A 20,068-nucleotide genomic window follows, 5' to 3' on the forward strand; every position below is an offset into this window, starting at 1 on the left:
GATCGATCATATCTCGCAGCACGTCGTTGACGAGTGCCTGGAAGACCGCTGGGGAGTTGGAGAGCCCAAAGGGCATAACCAAGTATTCAAAGTGCCCTCTGGGGGTGTTAAAAGCGGTCTTCCATTCATCCCCCTCCCTGATCCGAACCAAATGATACGCATTGCGTAAGTCCAGTTTTGTGAAAATTGACGCTCCCTGCAACCTCTCGAAGGCCGAAGACATCAACGGCAAAGGATAAGTATTCTTTACCGTGATGTTGTTCAGTCCCCGGTAATCAATACAAGGTCGCAGAGATCCGTCCTTCTTTCCCACAAAAAAGAACCCCGCCCCCGCAGGAGAAGAGGAAGGGCGGATGAATTTGGAAGCTAGAGAATCAGAAATATATTTCTCCATAGCCTCCCTCTCTGGAACAGAAAGTGAATAGAGTTTGCCCTTAGGCGGAGACTTACCTACCTAATAGTAAATCTATGGCACAGTCGTAAGGACGATGCGGAGGAAGAGAAGCAGCCCGAGACTTACTGAACACTTCCTTCAGATGGAGGTACTCAGCGGGCACGTTAGACAAATCCACCGCCTCCTCCTGCAACACAGACACAGACACAGACGGACAGGCAGACACTAGACAAGACTCATGACACCTTTTACACCAAGACAAAACGGAGTTAGAGAGCCAGTCAATGCTAGGGTTGTGGAGGAGGAGCCAAGGGTGTCCGAGGACAATGGGTGCCAGGGGAGAGTCAAGGATGTGAAAAGAGATGGTTTCGGAGTGATTGCCAGAGGTGATGACTGTAATGTCTTCAGTGATGTATGATATGGTGGGAAGTTGCTGACCAGTGAGGGCGTGAACCGTGATGTGGTGCGGAAGAGGTCTGAGGGGGATGTGGAGCTTGTGGGCTAATGTGCTGTCCATGAAGTTACCTTCTGCCCCGGAATCCAGTAGTGCCTGACAGTGATGTGTCTGTGCTGACCACCGCAGCCATACCGGGAGGAGCGTAGAAGATGATGGTGATGATGATGATGATGATGAGGTCTTCTCGGCGGAGATCCCACCCGATAGTAGCCTCATACGTACTACCGGGCCTGGCCTTTTACCGGACAGGCGTGGGCTTGATGTCCGGCTCCCCCGCAGTAAAGGCAAAGGCCCAGGGACCTCCGCCTCTCCTTCTCCTCCCGGGAAAGCCGAGCTCGCCCTACCTGCATGGGCTCGTGATCGTAGACGGGGCTGGCCACGTCCCCGCCGCTGAACCGCACGTCTGCCGGTCCCCTGGATGGGGTGTTGAGTAGCCCCCTCCTCTCCATCCGAGCCAGACATGCGTCGACCCGAAGGGCCAGCTCAATGAGTCCATCGAACGACGGGGGAAGGTCCAGGGCGTAGATCTCCCTCTGGACGCGGTCAGCCAGCCCATGCAGGAACATGTCCCACTGCGCCTCCTCGTTCCAATGGCACTCCGCCGCCAGGGTCCGGAACTCGATGGAGTAGTCCGAGACGGATCTCTCGTGCTGGCGAAACTCCGCCAGCCTCCTGGCCGCCTCCCGTCCTGCGGCGGCCCGATCAAAGACCCGTCTCATCTCGGCGGAGAGCGCCTGGAACGAGGCGCAGCATGGGTCCTGGTTCTCCCACACCGCTGTTCCCCACAATGCCGCCCTCCCAGAGAGCAGGGTCAGGACGAAGGCCACCTTGGCCCTCTCACTGGCGAACGTTCTAGGCTGGAGGGCAAAATGCATATCACAACGGTTAAGGAAAGCTCTACAATAGTCGGGTTCACCTGAGTACGCCTCCGGAATCGGGAGGCGTGGTTCCGGCTGGGAGGGGGCCTCCGATGGTGCTGGTGGAACAGGCGGTGTGAGTGGCGCAGTGGGAGCTCGTAATAGCAGGAACTGTTGGGTGAGCTCGGACACCTGCGTCACTAAAGCCTGAACCGCGCGACCAGTGTCGTTAAGAGTCCGCTCCTGGGAGTCCATCCTCCGAACACTGGCGCTGAGGAAAGCTTCGAGGGAGGAGGGTTGATTACTCGCTGCCTCCATGTTGGTCAGATCGTTCTGTGACGCTAACAATGGAGGACAGGAGGCAGATGCAAGTAAAGGTAGTTTATTGACAGGAGTATGATGGATGAATGCTGGTGAGTGACGCAGGAACCACGATGGCAGCACAGACAGGTGGGTAGGTGGTTTGAGTGCGTTGGTAGCGATGGCGGTGATGGTAGATCGGTGATCGGCGGTGATAATCCGTGAATGACTGTGAATATCCAATGAAGACTGAAGCAGGACACAGAGCAAAAACAGGAACACAGGAGCACGAACAGACATCGACACGAGGACCTCAAACAACGATCTGACAAACAGGAGACGAAAGACAGGGCGTTAAATAGGCGGTTGGAATGAGATGCACCTGCCGCTGATCAGGCGATCAGTGGCAACACCCACATGAACCAATCAACATGACATAACATGACTACAGCTGGAGACGGTGCATTCACGAACCGTGACACTGACCACAAAAATACATTAATGTCAAAAAATCTCTAGGAGTAGTTTGTCTCAGCGTAAAATATGTCACTTCCTGTTGCCAGCAGGTGGCGCTATGACTATAATTGAATATGGGCATGTAGATCTGTTCAGGTCAAGAGTCTTATCCAATATGTGAAGTTTGGGTCAGATTGGACATTGTATGTCTGAGTAAAAGCAACTTCCTTTTTCATGGCGAAACATCGACATTTGTCAGGCCGCCATGGACACGCCCTTTAACGAAACCTCAAGTCCTTCGCAATTTAACATCACAAATGGCTTTAGATTAGACTGTCCAAGTTTGGTGTTCATCTGAATAAATCTCTAGGAGGAGTTTGTTAAAGTACAACCCCTGAAAATGGCAAAAACAACACCAATTTTGCGGGGAAAATTCAAAATAACCGACTTCCTGTTGGAATTAGGATTTCGTACCAGGAGACTTTTTTGTAGGTATTGGTGTGTTACATGTGTGTACCAATTCTTGTACATGTACATGAAACATAGCTCGAGGCGCACTCCGTTGAAAGTGTATATGCACTCAGTTGAAAGTGTATAGGTGGCGCTATTGAGCCATTTTGCCACACCCAATGGAATATTGGCCTTCAGATCTGTTCAGGCCAGGACCCTTATCACACATGTGAAGTTTGGGCAAGATCGGACATTTTATGCCTGAGTTATAATATCTTTCATTCCCATGGCGACACATCGAACTTAGTCACGGCGCCATGGACACGCCTTTTAACGAAAACTCAAGATCTTCACAACTAAACATCACACAGGTCTTTAGATTAGACTGACCACAAAAATAACATCGATTTCATAAAATGTCTAGGAGTAGTTTGTCGCAGTGTAAAATATTTCACTTCCTGTTGCCAATAGGTGGCGCTATGACTATAACTGAATATTGGCATGTAGATCTGTTCAGGTCAAGAATCTTATCCAACATGTGAAGTTTTGGGCAGATTGGACATTGTATGTCTGAGTTACATCAACTTCCTTTTTCATGGCGAAACATCGAAATTTGTCAGGCCACCATGGACACGCCCTTTAACGAAACCTCAAGTCCTTCGCAATTTAACATCGCAAATGGCTTTAGATTACACTGACCAAGTTTGGTGTTCATCTGAATAAATCTCTAGGAGGAGTTCGTTAAAGTACAACCCCTGAAAATGGCAAAAACAACACCAATTTTGCAGGGAAAATTCAAAATAACCGACTTCCTGTTGGGATTAGGATTTCGTACCAAGAGACTTTTTTGTAGGTATTGGTGTGTTACATGTGTGTACCAATTTTTGTACATGTACATTAAACATAGCTCGAGGTGCACTCCGTTAAAAGTGTATAGGTGGCGCTATCGAGCAATTTTGCCACACCCGATGGAATATTGGCCTTCAGATCTGTTCAGGCCAGGACTTTTATCACACATGTGAAGTTTGGGGAAGATCGGATATTTTATGCCTGAGTTATAACATCTTTTATTCCCATGGCGAGACTTTGAATTTGGTCACGGCGCCATGGACACGCTCTTTAACGAAAACTCAAGATCTTCACAATTTAACATTGCACAGGCCTTTAGATTAGACTGACCACAAAAAAGACATTGATGTCAAAAAATTTCTAGGAGTAGTCTGTCGAAGTGTAAAATATGTCACTTCCTGTTGCCTATAGGTGGCGCTATGACTATAACTGAATATGGGCATGTAAATATGTTCAGGTCAGGAGTCTTATTAAACATGTGAAGTTTTGGGCACATTGGACATTGTATGTCTGAGTTATAGCAACTTCATTTTTCATGGCGAATCATCGAAATTCGCCAGGCCGCCACGGACACGCCCTTTAACGAAAACTCTAAATCTTCGCAATTTAACATCGCAAAGGCCTTTAGATTAGGCATACCAAATTTGGTGTTGATCTGAATAAGTTTCTAGGAGGAGTTCGTTAAAATACAACGCATGGAAATGGCAAAAATGACAAAAAATTTGCTCATAAAATTAAAAATAACCGACTTCCTGTTGGGTTTCGGATTTTGCTCCAAGAGACTTTTTTGTAGGTATTGGAGAGATACATGTGTATACCGATTTTCATACATGTACGTGAAACGTAGCTCGAGGCGCACACCGTTGAACGTGTATAGGTGGCGCTGTCGAGCCATTTTGCCACACCCACTTCTGAAACCCATATCAGACGTAAATTTTCGCCAGTTCTGAGGTGTGTGCAAAGTTTCATGACTTTTCGAGCATGTTTAGGCACTCAAAAATGCGATTCATCTTAGAGAAGAAGAATAATAATAATAATAATAATAATAATAATAATAATAATAATAATAATAATAATAAACGGAGCAATTCCAAGAGGGTCCTCACACCATCGGTGCTCGGGCCCTTATAATAATAATAATAAACGGAGCAATTCCAAGAGGGTCCTCACACCATCGGTGCTCGGGCCCTAATAATAATAATAATTAAAGCTGCAAGCAGCGATGAACGGGCCCTCGCACCCGGGCTCACCGGCAGCGAGTGGCTTTAGTAAATAGGTGAACGGTGAGAAATATGCATTTAAACTCATAAATATAAGTGGAATATATCAATGTTTATTCCATATATGTGCCAATCTTTCTGTTGCCAGCAGGTGGGGCTATCATTATAGTGGAAAATTGGCCTTCAGATGTGTTCAGGCCAGGACTCTTATCGAACATGCGGAGTCTGGGGAAGATCGAACATTTTATGCCTGAGTTACAACAACTTCTCTTGCTGTGGCGAGACATCAAATTTTGTCATGGCGCCATGGACACGCCCTTTAACAAAAACTGAAGATCTCCGCAATTTAACATTGCACAGGCCTTTAGATTAGACTGACCACAAAAACATACATTAATGTCAAAAGATTTCTAGTAGTTTGTCGCAGCGTAAAACATGTCACTTCCTGTTGCCAGCAGGTGGCACTATGACTATAACTGAATATGGGCATGTAGATCTGTTAAGGGCAGAAGTCTTATCTAACATGTGAAGTTTGGGGCAGATTGGACATTGTATGTCTCAGTTACAGCAACTTCCTTTTTCATGGCGAAACATCAAAATTTGTCAGGCCGCCATGGACACGCCCTTTAACGAAAACTCAAAATCTTCGCAATTTAACATCGCAAAGGCCTTTAGATTAGGCATACCAACTTTGGTGTTGATCTGAATGAATCTCTAGGAGGAGTTCGTTAAAATACAACGCATGGAAGTGACAAAAATGACACAAAATTTGCTCATAAAATTAAAAATAACCGACTTCCTGTTGGGTTTCGGATTTTGCTCCAAGAGACTTTTTTGTAGGTATTGAAGAGATACATGTGTATACTGATTTTCATACATGTACATGAAACGTAGCTCGAGGCGCACACCATTGAAAGTGTATAGGTGGCGCTATCGAGCCATTTTGCCACACCCGATGGAATATTGGCCTACAGATGTGTTCAGGCCAGGACTCTTATCACACATGTGAAGTTTGGGGAAGATCGGACATTTTATGCCTGAGTTATAACATCTTTTATTCCCATGGCGAGACTTTGAATTTTGTCACGGCGCCATGGACACGCCCCTTAACGAAAACTCAAGATCTTCACAATTTAACATTGCACAGGCCTTTAGATTAGACTGACCATAAAAAAGACATTGATGTCAAAAAATTTCTAGGAGTAGTGTGTCGAAGTGTAAAATATGTCACTTCCTGTTGCCTATAGGTGGCGCTATGACTATAACTGAATATGGGCATGTAAATATGTTCAGGTCAGGAGTCTTATTAAACATGTGAAGTTTTGGGCACATTGGACATTGTATGTCTGAGTTATAGCAATTTCATTTTTCATGGCGAATCATCGAAATTCGCCAGGCCACCACGGACACGCCCTTTAACGAAAACTCTAAATCTTCGCAATTTAACATCGCAAAGGCCTTTAGATTAGGCATACCAACTTTGGTGTTGATCTGAACAAGTTTCTAGGAGGAGTTCGTTAAAATACAACTCATGGAAATGGCAAAAATGACACAAAATATGCTCATAATATTAAAAATAACTGACTTCCTGTTGGGTTTAGAATTTTGCTCTAAGAGAGTTTTTTGTAGGTATTGGAGAGTTATGTGTGTACCGATTTTCATACATGTACGTGAAACATAGCTCGAGGCGCACACCGTTGAACATGTATAGGTGGCGCTGTCGAGCCATTTTGCCACACCCACTTCTGAAACCCATATCAGATGTACATTTTCACCGGTTCTGAGGTGTGTGCAAAGTTTCATGACTTTTTGAGTATGTTTAGGCCCTCAAAAATGCGATTCATCCTGGAGAAGAAGAATAATAATAATAATAATAATAATAATAATAATAAACGGAGCAATTCCAAGAGGGTCCTCACACCATCGGTGCTCGGGCCCTAATAATAATAATAATAATAAACGGAGCAATTCCAAGAGGGTCCTCACACCATCGGTGCTCGGGCCCTAATAATCCTAAGGAAAACAATAGGCCTCTCGCCCTTTGGGCTTGAGCCCTAATAATAATAATAATAATAAACGGAGCAATTCCAAGAGGGTCCTTGCACCTCTGTGCTCGGGCCCTAATAATAAACAAAGCAGATACAAGAGGGTCCTCGCACCTCGGTGCTCGGGCCCTAATAATCCTTAGGGGAACAATAGGGCTCTTCGCCCCTTCGGGCTTGAGCCCTAATAATAATAAGAATAATCCTTAGAAGAACAATAGGGCTCTTCGCCCCTTCGGGCGCCCCTTTGTATGTTTATAAACCTACATGTTTATAAACATACAAACATTGGGCATAAAAAAACATGCATAATACAGGTTAAACTTACTTGGACGGTCTTGGGCATAAAACTAAAAGCAGAACAAGAACAGTAACAAAATGGGCAGTAAGCAAAGAGTTGGAACACACTCTTCTACCTGCCCTGAAGTAACATTATTTGGATACGCGGCCAATTTACCAGTGCGGCTTGTCCGTCATCACCCAACCCAGTCATTTTCCGGATGAAATGACAATCAAATTTTCTCAGTAAGGTCCTCCATAGGAACAGCAGATTCGTCTTCATTCACCTCAGATTCTCGTGACGCCGCCGATACAGCTCCCTTCAAAGAAGATTTTATGGCGGGATCCAGATTGAGAGCGAATTTGTCAACCTCCGCTGGTGTCTCAAGAAGTGAAATCTTCCCTTGATGAGTAACTTTCTCAACCGCGGGGTAAAGCAAAAAGGACGTTATTCCCAGCTGAGTTAGCTTCTTTCTCGCCGATGACATCACTCTCCTCTTAGCCGAAGTATGGGTGCTGTAGTCTTGGAAGAAAAGCAGCAGCGTTCCCATATGAAGAATTTGTCCAGCGGCACGGGCTTCATTCAGGATCGCATTCCGATCTTGATAACGTAGCAACTTGAAGATGAATGTACGAGGGGTTGTTTTTGGCCGTTCACCGCTATATATACGGTGGGCTCTTTCAATCTCCATTACTTTGCTGGCAAGGGAGGGAATCCATTTAGGGAGCTGATTTTGTATAAATCGCAGAGGGTCATCTCCTTCCACACCCTCTTTTAGCCCTACTAGACGGATATTGGACTGGCGACTTTTATCTTCGATTCATGCCAACTTTTCCTGAAGAGAGTCCACCGCTAGCTTAATCTCCACGGTGTCTTTTTTTGCGTTACGGAGGGCTGCCTGTATGTTGTCAAAATTATTTTTTATCCAACGAACGTCCTCTTCCAGACCTCCAAGCCTCTCCGCAATCGGGGCGACTTCTTCTTTAAACAGCTCTCTAATTAAGCCGAGGTGCATCTTTAGCTCTTCAGCAACAATGGCGCGAAGTTCCCCCTCAGGAACACAATTAGGGTCTTTAACTCGCCTTTTCTCCGGGGGAAGCCAGTGTTAATTGACATTTTGCCATCCTTATTCGCTGCCCCGTTAGCGAAGTAATCAAAAACGAATCAAACGTTGGTGATTTACTGAGAACAGATAAATTCACGATACCGAGTCTGAGAGCAATCAAACTACACCGCCATTGCTATCGGTGGGTCACGTGATCCCCCTGTTTTCTCCTTGTCTCTTGTCAGATCGTTGTTTGGATGTCTGTTCTGTTTCCCACCTGTTCAGTTTCCTCGCTGCCTGTCCGTTTGTCCTGCACGTCTGCCCTCTCGTCATCTTCATCTCCCGGATTATCACCACCGTCAACTTCCTGATTGTCTTTTGTCTTCTCTCACCTCCCAAGATCTTCACACTGGACTGGGCTGTACCACAGCGTCCCTGTGTCACTGAGTGTTGGCTTCCTCGGACTTTGTTTTCATCATCATCATCCCAGTTTCACATTTATTAATAAAACTCTCTTACTTGCTATTGAATCCATCTCATCATTTCATCACAATAATGTAGTTTATAATTTAGTTTATTTGAAAGCACAGAACAATATACACCTTGGAAATGCTAGTTATGTGATATTCATTTATATATTTAAACATGACAAAATACCAGTCAATATCAGTTTGCTAAAGCAGTAATATTGTGAAATATTTTTAATATTTAAAATAACTTTTCTATTTGAATACATTTTAAAATTTAATTTATTCCTGTGATCAAAGCAATTTTTTCAGCATCATTACTCTAGTCTTACTCCAAGTGTAACAATATGCACTATACCATTCAAAAGCCTGGAGTCCGAATATATAGAAATTAAAACTTCAGCACACACGTGATGATAAATAAAAACGATTAATACAATAAATGTTACAAACAATGCTGTTATTTCAATTTATCTAAGACAAAACCTGAAAAAATATTTTCAGCTCTTTTCAACATTAATAATAATAATAATAAATGTTTTTTTTATTTTTTAGTAGAAAATCAGAATATTGGGAGGATTTCTGAAGGATCTATCCCGCTCTTAAAGCACCACCTGCTGGCAGAATATATATATTACATACACAAAAGACCAAGATGGCGGAGCGATCACATCGCGAGGCTCAGCGTCTTACCAGATTTCGGAAAATAGTGTTAATCTACCTGGTTATGTCATTCGTGTTCGCGCGATTCAGTTATATCATAGCTTTACTTACTCTGCACTTTTATGTATATAGAACACTATATTCTTGCACTTCTGGTTAGATGCTAACTGCATTTCATTAGCTCTGTACTTGTACTCTGCATAATGACAATAAAGTTGAATCTAATCTAATATGCAGTGCTTTGCCAATGTGCTTCAGACCCCGGAGAAGAATCAATGTTAATCATTCAAACATGCTGTGACTTCTTGTGCCGAAACAATAGTAGGCAAGTGAAGAGGAACACAATGTGAATGCTAGATCCAGGAAGACAACTGGAAAGTGACTGATAAACATAGAACCCCTAAACAGATTAAAGAAAAAGCAAGGCCCGATTAAGACAGACAAGATAAAGCAACAAGGTATCAGATACTAGACAAAAGAGTGAAGAATTTCTGCTGAAAATTATTTGCAGATGATATTGCTCTGCTAGCAGAGTCGGGGGAGAAGCTAATCACCACTGACGACCAGCCGCTCACTGATATAGACCAGGTCACAAACTTGGGCAGTATGATCACACAAGATGGAGACTTAAAGCTGGATGTAAATCAATGCATTGGCAGGGCAACTAATGTGTTTCAATGGATGTGCAACATCTAGATGTCTCCCAGCATTAGTGATGGCAGTGAGACCTGGAGAAACAAAAAGTCCACATTGCCCACAAGCTGGTTGTGTTCCACCAACGGTGCCTTAGATGCATTCTCTGCATCAAATACCACTACCATTTTACTAATGAATAGATTCTGTGCATGGAAACTCATAGTCTTTCCGCCGCTGTGTCGGTCACATGAAACTGGCATGTCACAATCTGTGGCAATCAGAAAAAATTACTCACAAAAGCTAGCAAAAAAGACCTGGCGAGGCACATGGGAAAAAGCTGAGTCCCATGCAGCAAATTGCAACGAATGGAATACACTTGCTGCCCAATGTGCCTTGTAGCACAGAAGGACCTACAGCTTAAAATAAGTTGACATATCTGCTAAAAAAAAAAAAAAAACACACATCATGGGCAGAAAGCTAAATTAACTAGACATTTTCAAGTTTATGTTGTCTTTCCTTGTCTTCTATGAATACTTTTCCCAATTATTAGTTTATTATATACAGACAAAAAACTAGGGATGCACAATCATGATTTTTCATGGCCGATTCCGACACCAAGAAACAAGAAAGAAGGAAAGTGTGCATAAACAAGATGTTTATTTGGTATTTAATAGGCCAAACTTGCTTTTGGCTATTGAAAACAATAACCATAACCATCTGAAATTAACGGCAGTAACTGCACAGTAAGTAGCCTACATTCAATACAAACATACATAGTGCAGACATCAGCATTTAGCTTTTGTTTTTGAATTGGGTTGAAACTACAGAGAACTGGCCTTAAATGAAAACATTAACTGTAACCGTGTGAAATTAAAGGCAATAACTGCATAGTTCTACAATCCAAACAACAATCAACACACATTCAATAAGATGGATCTTAATCAGCATTCAGTATTTTAGTTTTTAAATTTGGTTTTAAATTTAAAACAAGGTCTTTACCAGTGAGATTAAATAAAAATATGCCATATAAATATTATTCCAAAATGTCAAAATCAAATAATGTTCGTGCGAATAAAACAAGGATGCAAAGTGTTTCATTCATCCAATTAAACAAAACATTCACATCTATTTTTTTTTCTTGAGCCAATGAATAAAATAACTTGTCTCAAATTAAAAAATATAGATGTGAATCATTACCCTAAATGTTTTTAATTGGATGAATGAAACACTTTTTCTGTGTGCTACAGCAGGTGATTTTAAAATCAAATTCAGTCAATATAATTTTAAGGTAAAATAAAAATAATCATCCTATACAGAACTGACGTTTACTTCTGGCTTTTCAAACATGTATGCAAGTTCTACTTTACAAAAAAAAAAAATTAAAAATCAGTTTTGTAACAGTTTAGTCCGTTTCGTTTCTCATCCAACACATGAGAAGTTGAGCTGAACATCCCTTCACTGTCTCGGCTTGTGCAGGGACAGACAGTACGCTCGCGCAGCTTCAGTGAGCAGGAAAGGGACTCTTATTTTGAACGCCAGTATAACAACAGCTGTTCGCTGTCTGTGCCTCAGACATGTAGCGCTGCACTTCCAGTGCTGAACAGCTGCCCGTGTCCTACGAACAGATTTAGAAATACTTCCACACAAATAACATGATAGCGAATGATTACAATGTAGTCTGTGCACGCGGGCGCACTTCCGGAAAAATCGGCCCGAAAAAAAGACCAAAAACCGGCCGATTGCCGATCGCATATTTTAAGCAAAAACCGGACGGTTCCGATTTATGGCCGGTCGACCGGTGCATCCCTACAAAAAAAAGGTCTTGTCACAAACCTGGTTCATTTTAATGGTCAGAGTTGGCAATAAATGTAATTGTATTTGTGGCAGTCTCTATTTCTGCAGTCTTTTAGTCATTGATCTATTTTGCTGCTTACAGTGTTTTTGATAATGCTATTAAAATTGTTGCACTGTCCATCTTTAACAGGAGAAAATTAACATGAACAGAGCATATAAGGGCTTGAATAAAGGGTGTTTGTTCCTAGATAGAAATATTAGAGAATACAGGTGCATCTCAATAAATTAGAATGTCATGGAAAAGCTCGTTTATTTCAGTAATTCAACTCAAATTGTGAAACTTGTGTATTAAATAAAGTCAGTGCACACAGACTGAGGTAGTTTAAGTCTTTGGTTCTTTTAATTGTGATGATTTTGGCTCACATTTGACAAAAAAACAAAACACCAATTCACTCTCTCAACAAATTAGAATACTTAGAGTAAGCCCAATAAAAAAAAAAATAATAATTAAAAATAAATTAATAAAAACATTTTTACAGAATTATTGGCCTTCTGGAAAATATGTTCATTTACTATACATGTACTCAATACTTGATAGGGGCTCCTTTTGCTTTAATTACTGTCTCAATTCGGCGTGGCATGGAGGTGATTAGTTTGTGGCACTGCTGAGGTGGTATGGAAGCCCAGGTTCCTTTGACAGTGACCTTTAGCTCATCTGCATTTTTTGGTCTCTTGTTTCTCATTTTCCTCTTGACAATACCCCATAGAGAATCTGTTCCAGTCTGTTGAGTTTGCTGGCCAGTCAAGCACACCAACACCATGGTCATTTAACCAACTTTTGGTGCTTTTGGCAGTGTGGGCAGGTGCCAAATCCAAATCTTCAAAAAGCTGGTCAGCAGAAGGAAGCATTAAGTGCTCCAAAATTTCTTGGTAAATAGGTGCAGTGACTTTTGGTTTTCAAAAAACACAATGGACCAACACCAGCAGATAACATTGCACCCCAAATCATCACAGACTATGAAAACTTAACACTGGACTTCAGGCAAACTTGGCCTATGAGCTTCTCCACCCTTCCTCCAGACTCTAGGACCTTGGTTTCCAAATGAAATACAAAACTTGCTCTCATCCGAAAAGAGAACTTTGGACCACTGAGCAACAGTCCAGTTCTTCTTCTCCTTAGTCCAAGTAAGACGCCACTTACGTTGTCTGTGGTTCAGGAATGGCTTAACAAGAGGAATATGACAACTGTAGCCAAATTCCTTGACACGTCTCTGTGTGGTGGCTCTTGATGCCTTGACCCCATCCTCAGTCCATTCCTTGTAAAGTTCACTAAAATTCTTGGATCAATTTTTCATGACAATCCTCATCAAGGCTGTGATTCTCTCGGTTGGTTGTGCATCTTTTTCTTCCATTTTCCTTCCATTCAACTTTCTGTTGACATGCTTGGATACAGCACTCTGTGAACAGCCAACTTCTTTGGCAATGAATGTTTGTGGCTTACCCTCCTTGTGAAGGGTTTCAATGATTGTGGACAACTGTCAGATCAGCAGTCTTCCCAATGACTGTGTATCCTAGCGAACCAAACTGGGAGACCATTTTGAAGGCTCAGGAAACCTTTGCAGGTGTTTTGAGTTGATTAGCTGATTGGCATGTCACCATAATCTAATTTGTTGAGATCGGTGAATCGGTGGCTTTTTGTTAAATGTGAGCCAAAATCATCACAATTAAAAGAACCAAAGACTTAAACTACTTCAGTCTGTCTTAATTTAATTTATTTAATACAACTTTTTCACGACATTCTAATTTACTGAGATGCACCTGTAGGGCTGTGCAAAAAATCGACTGCGATTTTCATGCTCATCTCATCAGTAAAGACGCTCCTGTAATTAGAAGTATATCTCCAGCACAAGCGTTCAGATCAGGGTTGCCAGGTTTTCACAACAAATCCTGCCCAGTTGCTTCTCAAAACTAGTCCAAAACTAGCCCAAGCGCGTTTACAGGAGATTCCCCGATAAAAATTGCTTCCCGGGGTTAAAATATAATTTTTTTTGGCAGGGTTGCCTTGGTAAAATAAGCATTTTATGCGCTAAATATCACGTTATTGGTATTGGGGTTGCTTCAAACCGCGGACATGAAAAACAACCGCAGACTTGGCAACACTGGTTCAGGTGGAGCGGCAGTTACTACACAGAGCCGTAGTCTACCAACAACTAACACAAAATCGCTTTCAAAATCGACAAAGAATCGCCTACGATTTTAAAATCGATTTTGTGTAGATTAAAATCGAAGCAACCCTGCCAAAAAACTTATATTTTAATCCCGGGAAGCAATTTTTATCGGGGAACCTCCTGGAAATGCGATTGGACTAGTTTTGAAAAGCAACTGGGCAGGATTTGTTGTGAAAACCTGGCAACCCTGATCTGAACGCACGTGCTGGAGATATACTTCTAATTAAAGGAGCATCTTTACTGATGAGATGCGCATGAAAATCGCATTCGATTTTTTGCACAGCCCTATGCACCTGTATAACACAGAAAGATCAAACAACCTACAAGGCTTGTGGTGTGTACAGCTCTGTTATTTTGACAAACTGCTGACTTTAAAATGTAGAAATGGTAGAATAGTGACACTGCTGTCAGATGTACCATGGTCCAGTTGAATTTAAGAATGCCTGGGCTAGACGGATTTACTCATAGCTACATATATAATCAGAAATATGTATCTGGGTTTTAAAGACTCACCAAAGAGTGTATAGTCAATATCTAGAACGAGCAGTCTTTTTCCTGGTCTTGGGGGATTTAACTCCTCAACTTTATAGTCTTTCACCCGACGAGCTATCTTGGCCAAATTCTCCTCTCTGTATGAAAAGAAAACAATCTTTACTGAATAAAAGTATTCATTTATTTAATAAAAACTGACCCAAACTTTTGAAAATAAAATGAATGAATGAATAAATTAATAACTGGGTTTCACTGGCCTGTTTTCAACCTCTGTTACTTCCTCTTCAATGTCAAAGTCATTGACCACATCATCATTTTCTGGTGGAGGCGCCAATACATCTTCCTATGAAAAGGGTACTAAGGTTATGAAATCCTGCAAAAAAAAAAACTGTATTTTATAAAATAAAATCTAAACATGTTTAAAAAAAAAAAAAAAAAATCACTGGGTGCAGGCTACATCATTTAACAGCTTTCAGAAATATTTGATTAAAATCTATAGTATTACCTACCAGACTTTCTTCTCTGGTGCCCATCATCATAATTTTGGTATTGGGCTTCAACTTCAAGTCACCTAGTTTGACATCATCTTCTGCTGGTTTACCTGACAAACGAGAATTAAACAACAACCTGTTAATTGTATTATTTTTTTCTTCTTTGTATGTTGTGTATCAGATGGTGTCTGTTGTTAATGCTGCTCACCTTTCACTTTCAATCCCAGGAGCTTCTGTCGTTCTGGGAGAACTCCTGTGAGAGATTTAATGGACTGTTTCAGATCCAACACGGTGTCCTCCTCAGACAGTGTGCTAATGGAGTACTCCTGTCCACCCCACTTTATAATAATGGAAACAGACATGCTGGTGGGCAGGCTGTGAAAGATTTTTTTGTTTGTTTTTGTGTTATTTTTTCATTATTTGGGTGATTAAATTATCTGTCAGCTTGTCAGAAACACAATGAAAACTTGATGCATTAGCATATAGATGTTACCTTGGCAACGTTACAGCATCAGAAGAGGTCCACTTGTCAAAACACAACAAAATTAATGGGGCAGGTGCTACATTACTGTAAAAAAAAAAAAACATCAGCTTAACACAAGCTAAGCTTATGTCATGAACAACATAGACTGAGCATTACTACATTTTTGTGCTTGTAAAAAAAAAAATCAAATCAACAGCTTGTACATATATTTGTTTTGCTAATCTTTTTATTAAAGACGAGGGATGATTGGATCTGGCTGGCGTATTGTTTTAGTGAACAAGCATGCAATAGCCAGTTAGCTTTCAACTCATTAAGCTCTTTTTCTATGTAATGTATTTCTCACAATTGATCTAATCGTAACCACACCGCTAACTTCTCGATTAATTTCATCCAAGTCATCTATATCGGACAGACAAAAATAACAGGTAAATCCTTTAAAAGTTTCTCACTTACATAAAACACAATTCATTCAAAGCTCAAGCTGACTGCTGCAGGTACACACGAGATTTGCTTTGTTCTTCCTCTTTCTGCTTATGACGGCCTGACTACTGCAACCGCGCCTACTGCCACCTGCTGTTGAAAAGTTGGATTTTGTGTGTGTGTGTGTGTGTGTGTGTGTGTGTGTGTGTGTGTGTGTGTGTGTGTGTGTGTGTGTGTGTGTGTGTGTGTGTGAGTGTGTGTCAGTAAAATAGTAAATTCGGATTTTACCGACTCGGACCTTTAACCCAGACAGCAAGCCAACATTGAATAATCATTGTTTTTCCATCTGAATCATCATTATGGTTGATATTGAAATTTCAATGCATAATAAATGTTGAATCACCATTACCATATCGATGAAAACCTGATGTTATTAATGTTGATGGCAACAATATTGGAACAACATTGATCTATAGTTATCTTTATGATTGATTAAGCATTGATATTTGGTTACCGGGTGATCCCTGAATGTTTTGAAAAGTCATTGATTTATAGTGGACAGAGAAACGACGCGGTTGTTGAAAAGTCATCGAAATATAGTTGACAGGGAAATATGATTGAAAATGCATCGAAATATAGTTGACCGGGAAATATGATAGAAAATGCATCGAAATATAGTTGACCGGGAAATATGATTGAAAATGCATCGAAATATAGTTGACCGGGAAATATGATTGAAAATCCATCGATTTTTGGTTGACCGGGAGATCAACGGGTGGTATACCAACGTACTGCACCGGACACAGCTCATTTCTGGACCCTTGGCACAAGCGTACAGGTAAGCTTGCTTAATGTTCGATATGAATGAATTGTACCAAATCAAATACTAGGCTGATTTTTAACTTAATGGTTAGTGTAGTAACCGGCGCAGTGCTGCAGTCACTGAAATTTATTTTTGTTTTACCAATATGTCAAAATCTGCCAAAAGTACTTCGTGGTTGTCTTCTATGTTATAAAGTTAGCAAAACCTCCGAGTCCAGTCTATTGATGAGTCTATTGATGAGTCTATGACAGTCTATGATAGCTAGCTCAAAATAGATGTCTGTACCCATTGATAAGTGTCGTGAAAATCTATTAACACAGCACCGTTATTTCTTCTGACCGCCAAACCAACGCTAGCATAGTGCTCCACCTAGCGCTACCAACAGTGACCGCGTAGGGCCAGAATTACACAGAAGACATGACTTACCTTTAACGTTACTTTATTCTTTGCAGAACTGTCTCGAGAGTTGTAACTGGAAATGCCGATTAGACCATATCGTCGTAATACAAATCCAAAATATTAATAATCCTCGTGCAGGGCTGCGATATGCATGCCATAGTTTTGTTCTCCATTGTGTTTGTTTTCAGAAATGATAACAGTTGTTTTATACTAGTGCTTATGCGATATCACAATTTTTGATGATCTTCTCCAAGATCTGCTTTTGAGGAAAACATTTAATTGGCGTTCTGTTTGCACCATTTCTGAGCACGTTTGCCTACAACCAAAGCGCGCGCACTATTATACAGCGCCTGACAACCAGGCCTGGCGTCTGGGAGGGGTGGCATAGCCCACATACCGGTACTTCATAATAGAAACATCTTGCGGCACGAATGTACCAATACAAATAAATATAACATCTCCAGTTATTTAGCTGAGCATCAATTGTACGTTAGTACAATAAGTTTAATTTAATAAGAGGCGATCTAGAGTTGAAATGTTTTATTTTTTATTATTTTTTTATCAAGTGATCAAAGTGTTTGTTGTCGCTGCGATCAGTGGCCCGGATGCTGTGTACAGTCTGCACTCGGACACGCGCTTCAATCCGTTGTGGAGACCATAGACATGTATGGTGGAGACGGTCTGTTCGTTCCGGTGAAATTACTAAACATAAATATTCACAAACGTATCCCTGTCTAATATACAACAACTGATAAACATAATAAGTTTTGATAAATAAATAAAAATACCTCTGACACGCTAGGCAAAAGTTCTACCACTGAAACATTTGAGCTGACAAAAAGATATATTGTAGCTTGATATTCACTATAGGAAGAAAGTGCAGCATAAAAAATAGCATATTTTTGCATTAAAATCCCTTTAACATTTATGGTGATCTGAGGGGGCGGGGGAGTCCAGTTAATGGGGCGTAATTAATTAGCTTTAATGAGAATTGTATATTTTATAGGCCTACATTAAAGTGTATTTCGTCTTTTATATTTTACATTTATTTCTTGAATGCTACTATTACATCAACTGTAGCTGAAAAAATAAACCACTGTATATTTAAATTGTATATTATGTTGTTTATATGAAACTTTGTTTTTATATTTTTAATAACAGATTTGTTACCTGAGTACATATGTATAAAGTATAGTCACACTGTATGATTGTGAATTTTAATTGCTGTTTTTAACAGAGATTTTTGCCTTTCTGTTCTTTTACAGATCACTATTGCACACCAAGTAAGCAAAACAACATTTTTGATTTCATTTTATTTTATTTCTGCAAACAACTTGCACCACTTGCAATTGCACAATGACATCACGCTGGTCAAAGAGGCGTAAAATTAAATCAATGCTTAGGGCCACAGAGTCAGAAATCCTGCAGCAGTATGAGAAAACTTATACTGGTTCCAAAATGCAAGGCAACACTGTTGCAGAACTGGAACATGTTGAATTCCCAAGTGTAGCATTGGAGTCAGGTGAATCTAGCTCAGTTGTGAAGCAACCAAGTATAGGGGAACTTGAGCAGAGGTCAGCAATCAATGAGTCCCATCTCTCATTAGACTCTGTTTACGACTGTCCATCACCTAGGCCTGTTGATTCAGAATCAGATGTTTCTGATGCTGAAGCTCCAACATCAGAGTTAATGACAAGTCTCAGATTTTGGGTCTCATTAGCAGCATTGACTGCACTCTTGAGCATTTTGCGAGTGTTTCATCCAGAATTGCCAAGAGATGCTCGGACAATTCTCAAGACACAAGGTGAAATAAAAACTGAGAAAATGGAAGGTGGGGAATATTATCACTTTGGCCTAGCTACTGGATTGATGTCAAAACTGAAATCTCTGAAGCTGCCGGCTAATTTGACCACAATTAAGCTGCAGTTTAGTATAGATGGTTTACCACTATTCCGAAGCAGCAAAACTCAGTTCTGGCCCATTTTAGCTACCATTAATGTTGATTACAGAAAATCGCCATTCCTTGTCGGTCTTTTCTGTGGCTTTACCAAACCAAAGAGTGTCTTTGAGTTCTTGGTCCCATTTATTGAAGACCTTAGTGGCATTCTAAAAAATGGCATTGTTCACAATGGACAGCAGATTCTGGCAGAGGTGTGCTCATTTATATGCGACGCCCCAGCACGAGCTTTTATTAAAAAGGTAAAAAGCCACAATGGTTATTCAGGTTGCGACAAGTGTTTTCAAGTGGGTGAATGGCACAACAAGATGACATATCCGGAAACAAATGTTAGATTGAGGACAGACACAGACTTCAACTCTATGACTGATGATGAACACCACTTAAACCAAACACTGTCCCCACTAGCTAGTCTGGTCAAAATGGTGACAATGTTCCCATTAGATTACATGCACTTGTGCTGTCTTGGGGTAACCAGGAAGTTGCTATATATCTGGATGAGGGGCAAATCACTGGCAACTAGGTTGTCAAGTAAATCAATCGAAGAGATATCCGTTAAATTGAAGGGACTAGGACCTTACACTCCCTCTGAGTTCAGTCGGAAACCCAGGCACCTCTCTGAAATAGATCGGTGGAAGGCGACAGAGCTTCGATATTTCATGCTTTATGCTGGCCCAGTAGTCCTGAAAAATAGCATTGCCCTTGAAATTTATGAAAACTTTATGTTACTTTCTGTGGCCATGCATCTGCTGTTGTCTCCTGGAACATCAGAGGAAATGATTGATTGTGCTCAGGGATTGTTGACTTCCTTCGTAACTCACTTTGGTCAGCTATATGGGAAAGGTGAAATCACCTACAATGTCC

General features: G+C 41.2%; 1 protein-coding gene across 1 annotated transcript in view; it reads right to left on the bottom strand.

Annotated features, from left to right (window-relative positions):
- Positions 1–15,705, bottom strand: part of ublcp1 (ubiquitin-like domain containing CTD phosphatase 1) — a 93,445-nt gene extending 77,740 nt beyond the window's left edge. Inside the window, exons 1-5 of the mRNA XM_059526672.1 lie at positions 15,615–15,705; positions 15,330–15,496; positions 15,140–15,231; positions 14,888–14,973; positions 14,652–14,767 (exon numbers count right to left, since the gene is read on the bottom strand). Coding sequence (XP_059382655.1) covers positions 14,652–14,767; positions 14,888–14,973; positions 15,140–15,231; positions 15,330–15,483 — 448 coding nt within the window. The 5' untranslated portion in view covers positions 15,484–15,496; positions 15,615–15,705. The remainder of the gene's footprint in view (positions 1–14,651; positions 14,768–14,887; positions 14,974–15,139; positions 15,232–15,329; positions 15,497–15,614) is intronic.
- Between the last annotated feature and the right edge of the window lie 4,363 nt (positions 15,706–20,068).

This window comes from Carassius carassius, chromosome 36 (assembly GCF_963082965.1).
Source record: "Carassius carassius chromosome 36, fCarCar2.1, whole genome shotgun sequence".
NCBI lineage: Eukaryota > Metazoa > Chordata > Actinopteri > Cypriniformes > Cyprinidae > Carassius > Carassius carassius.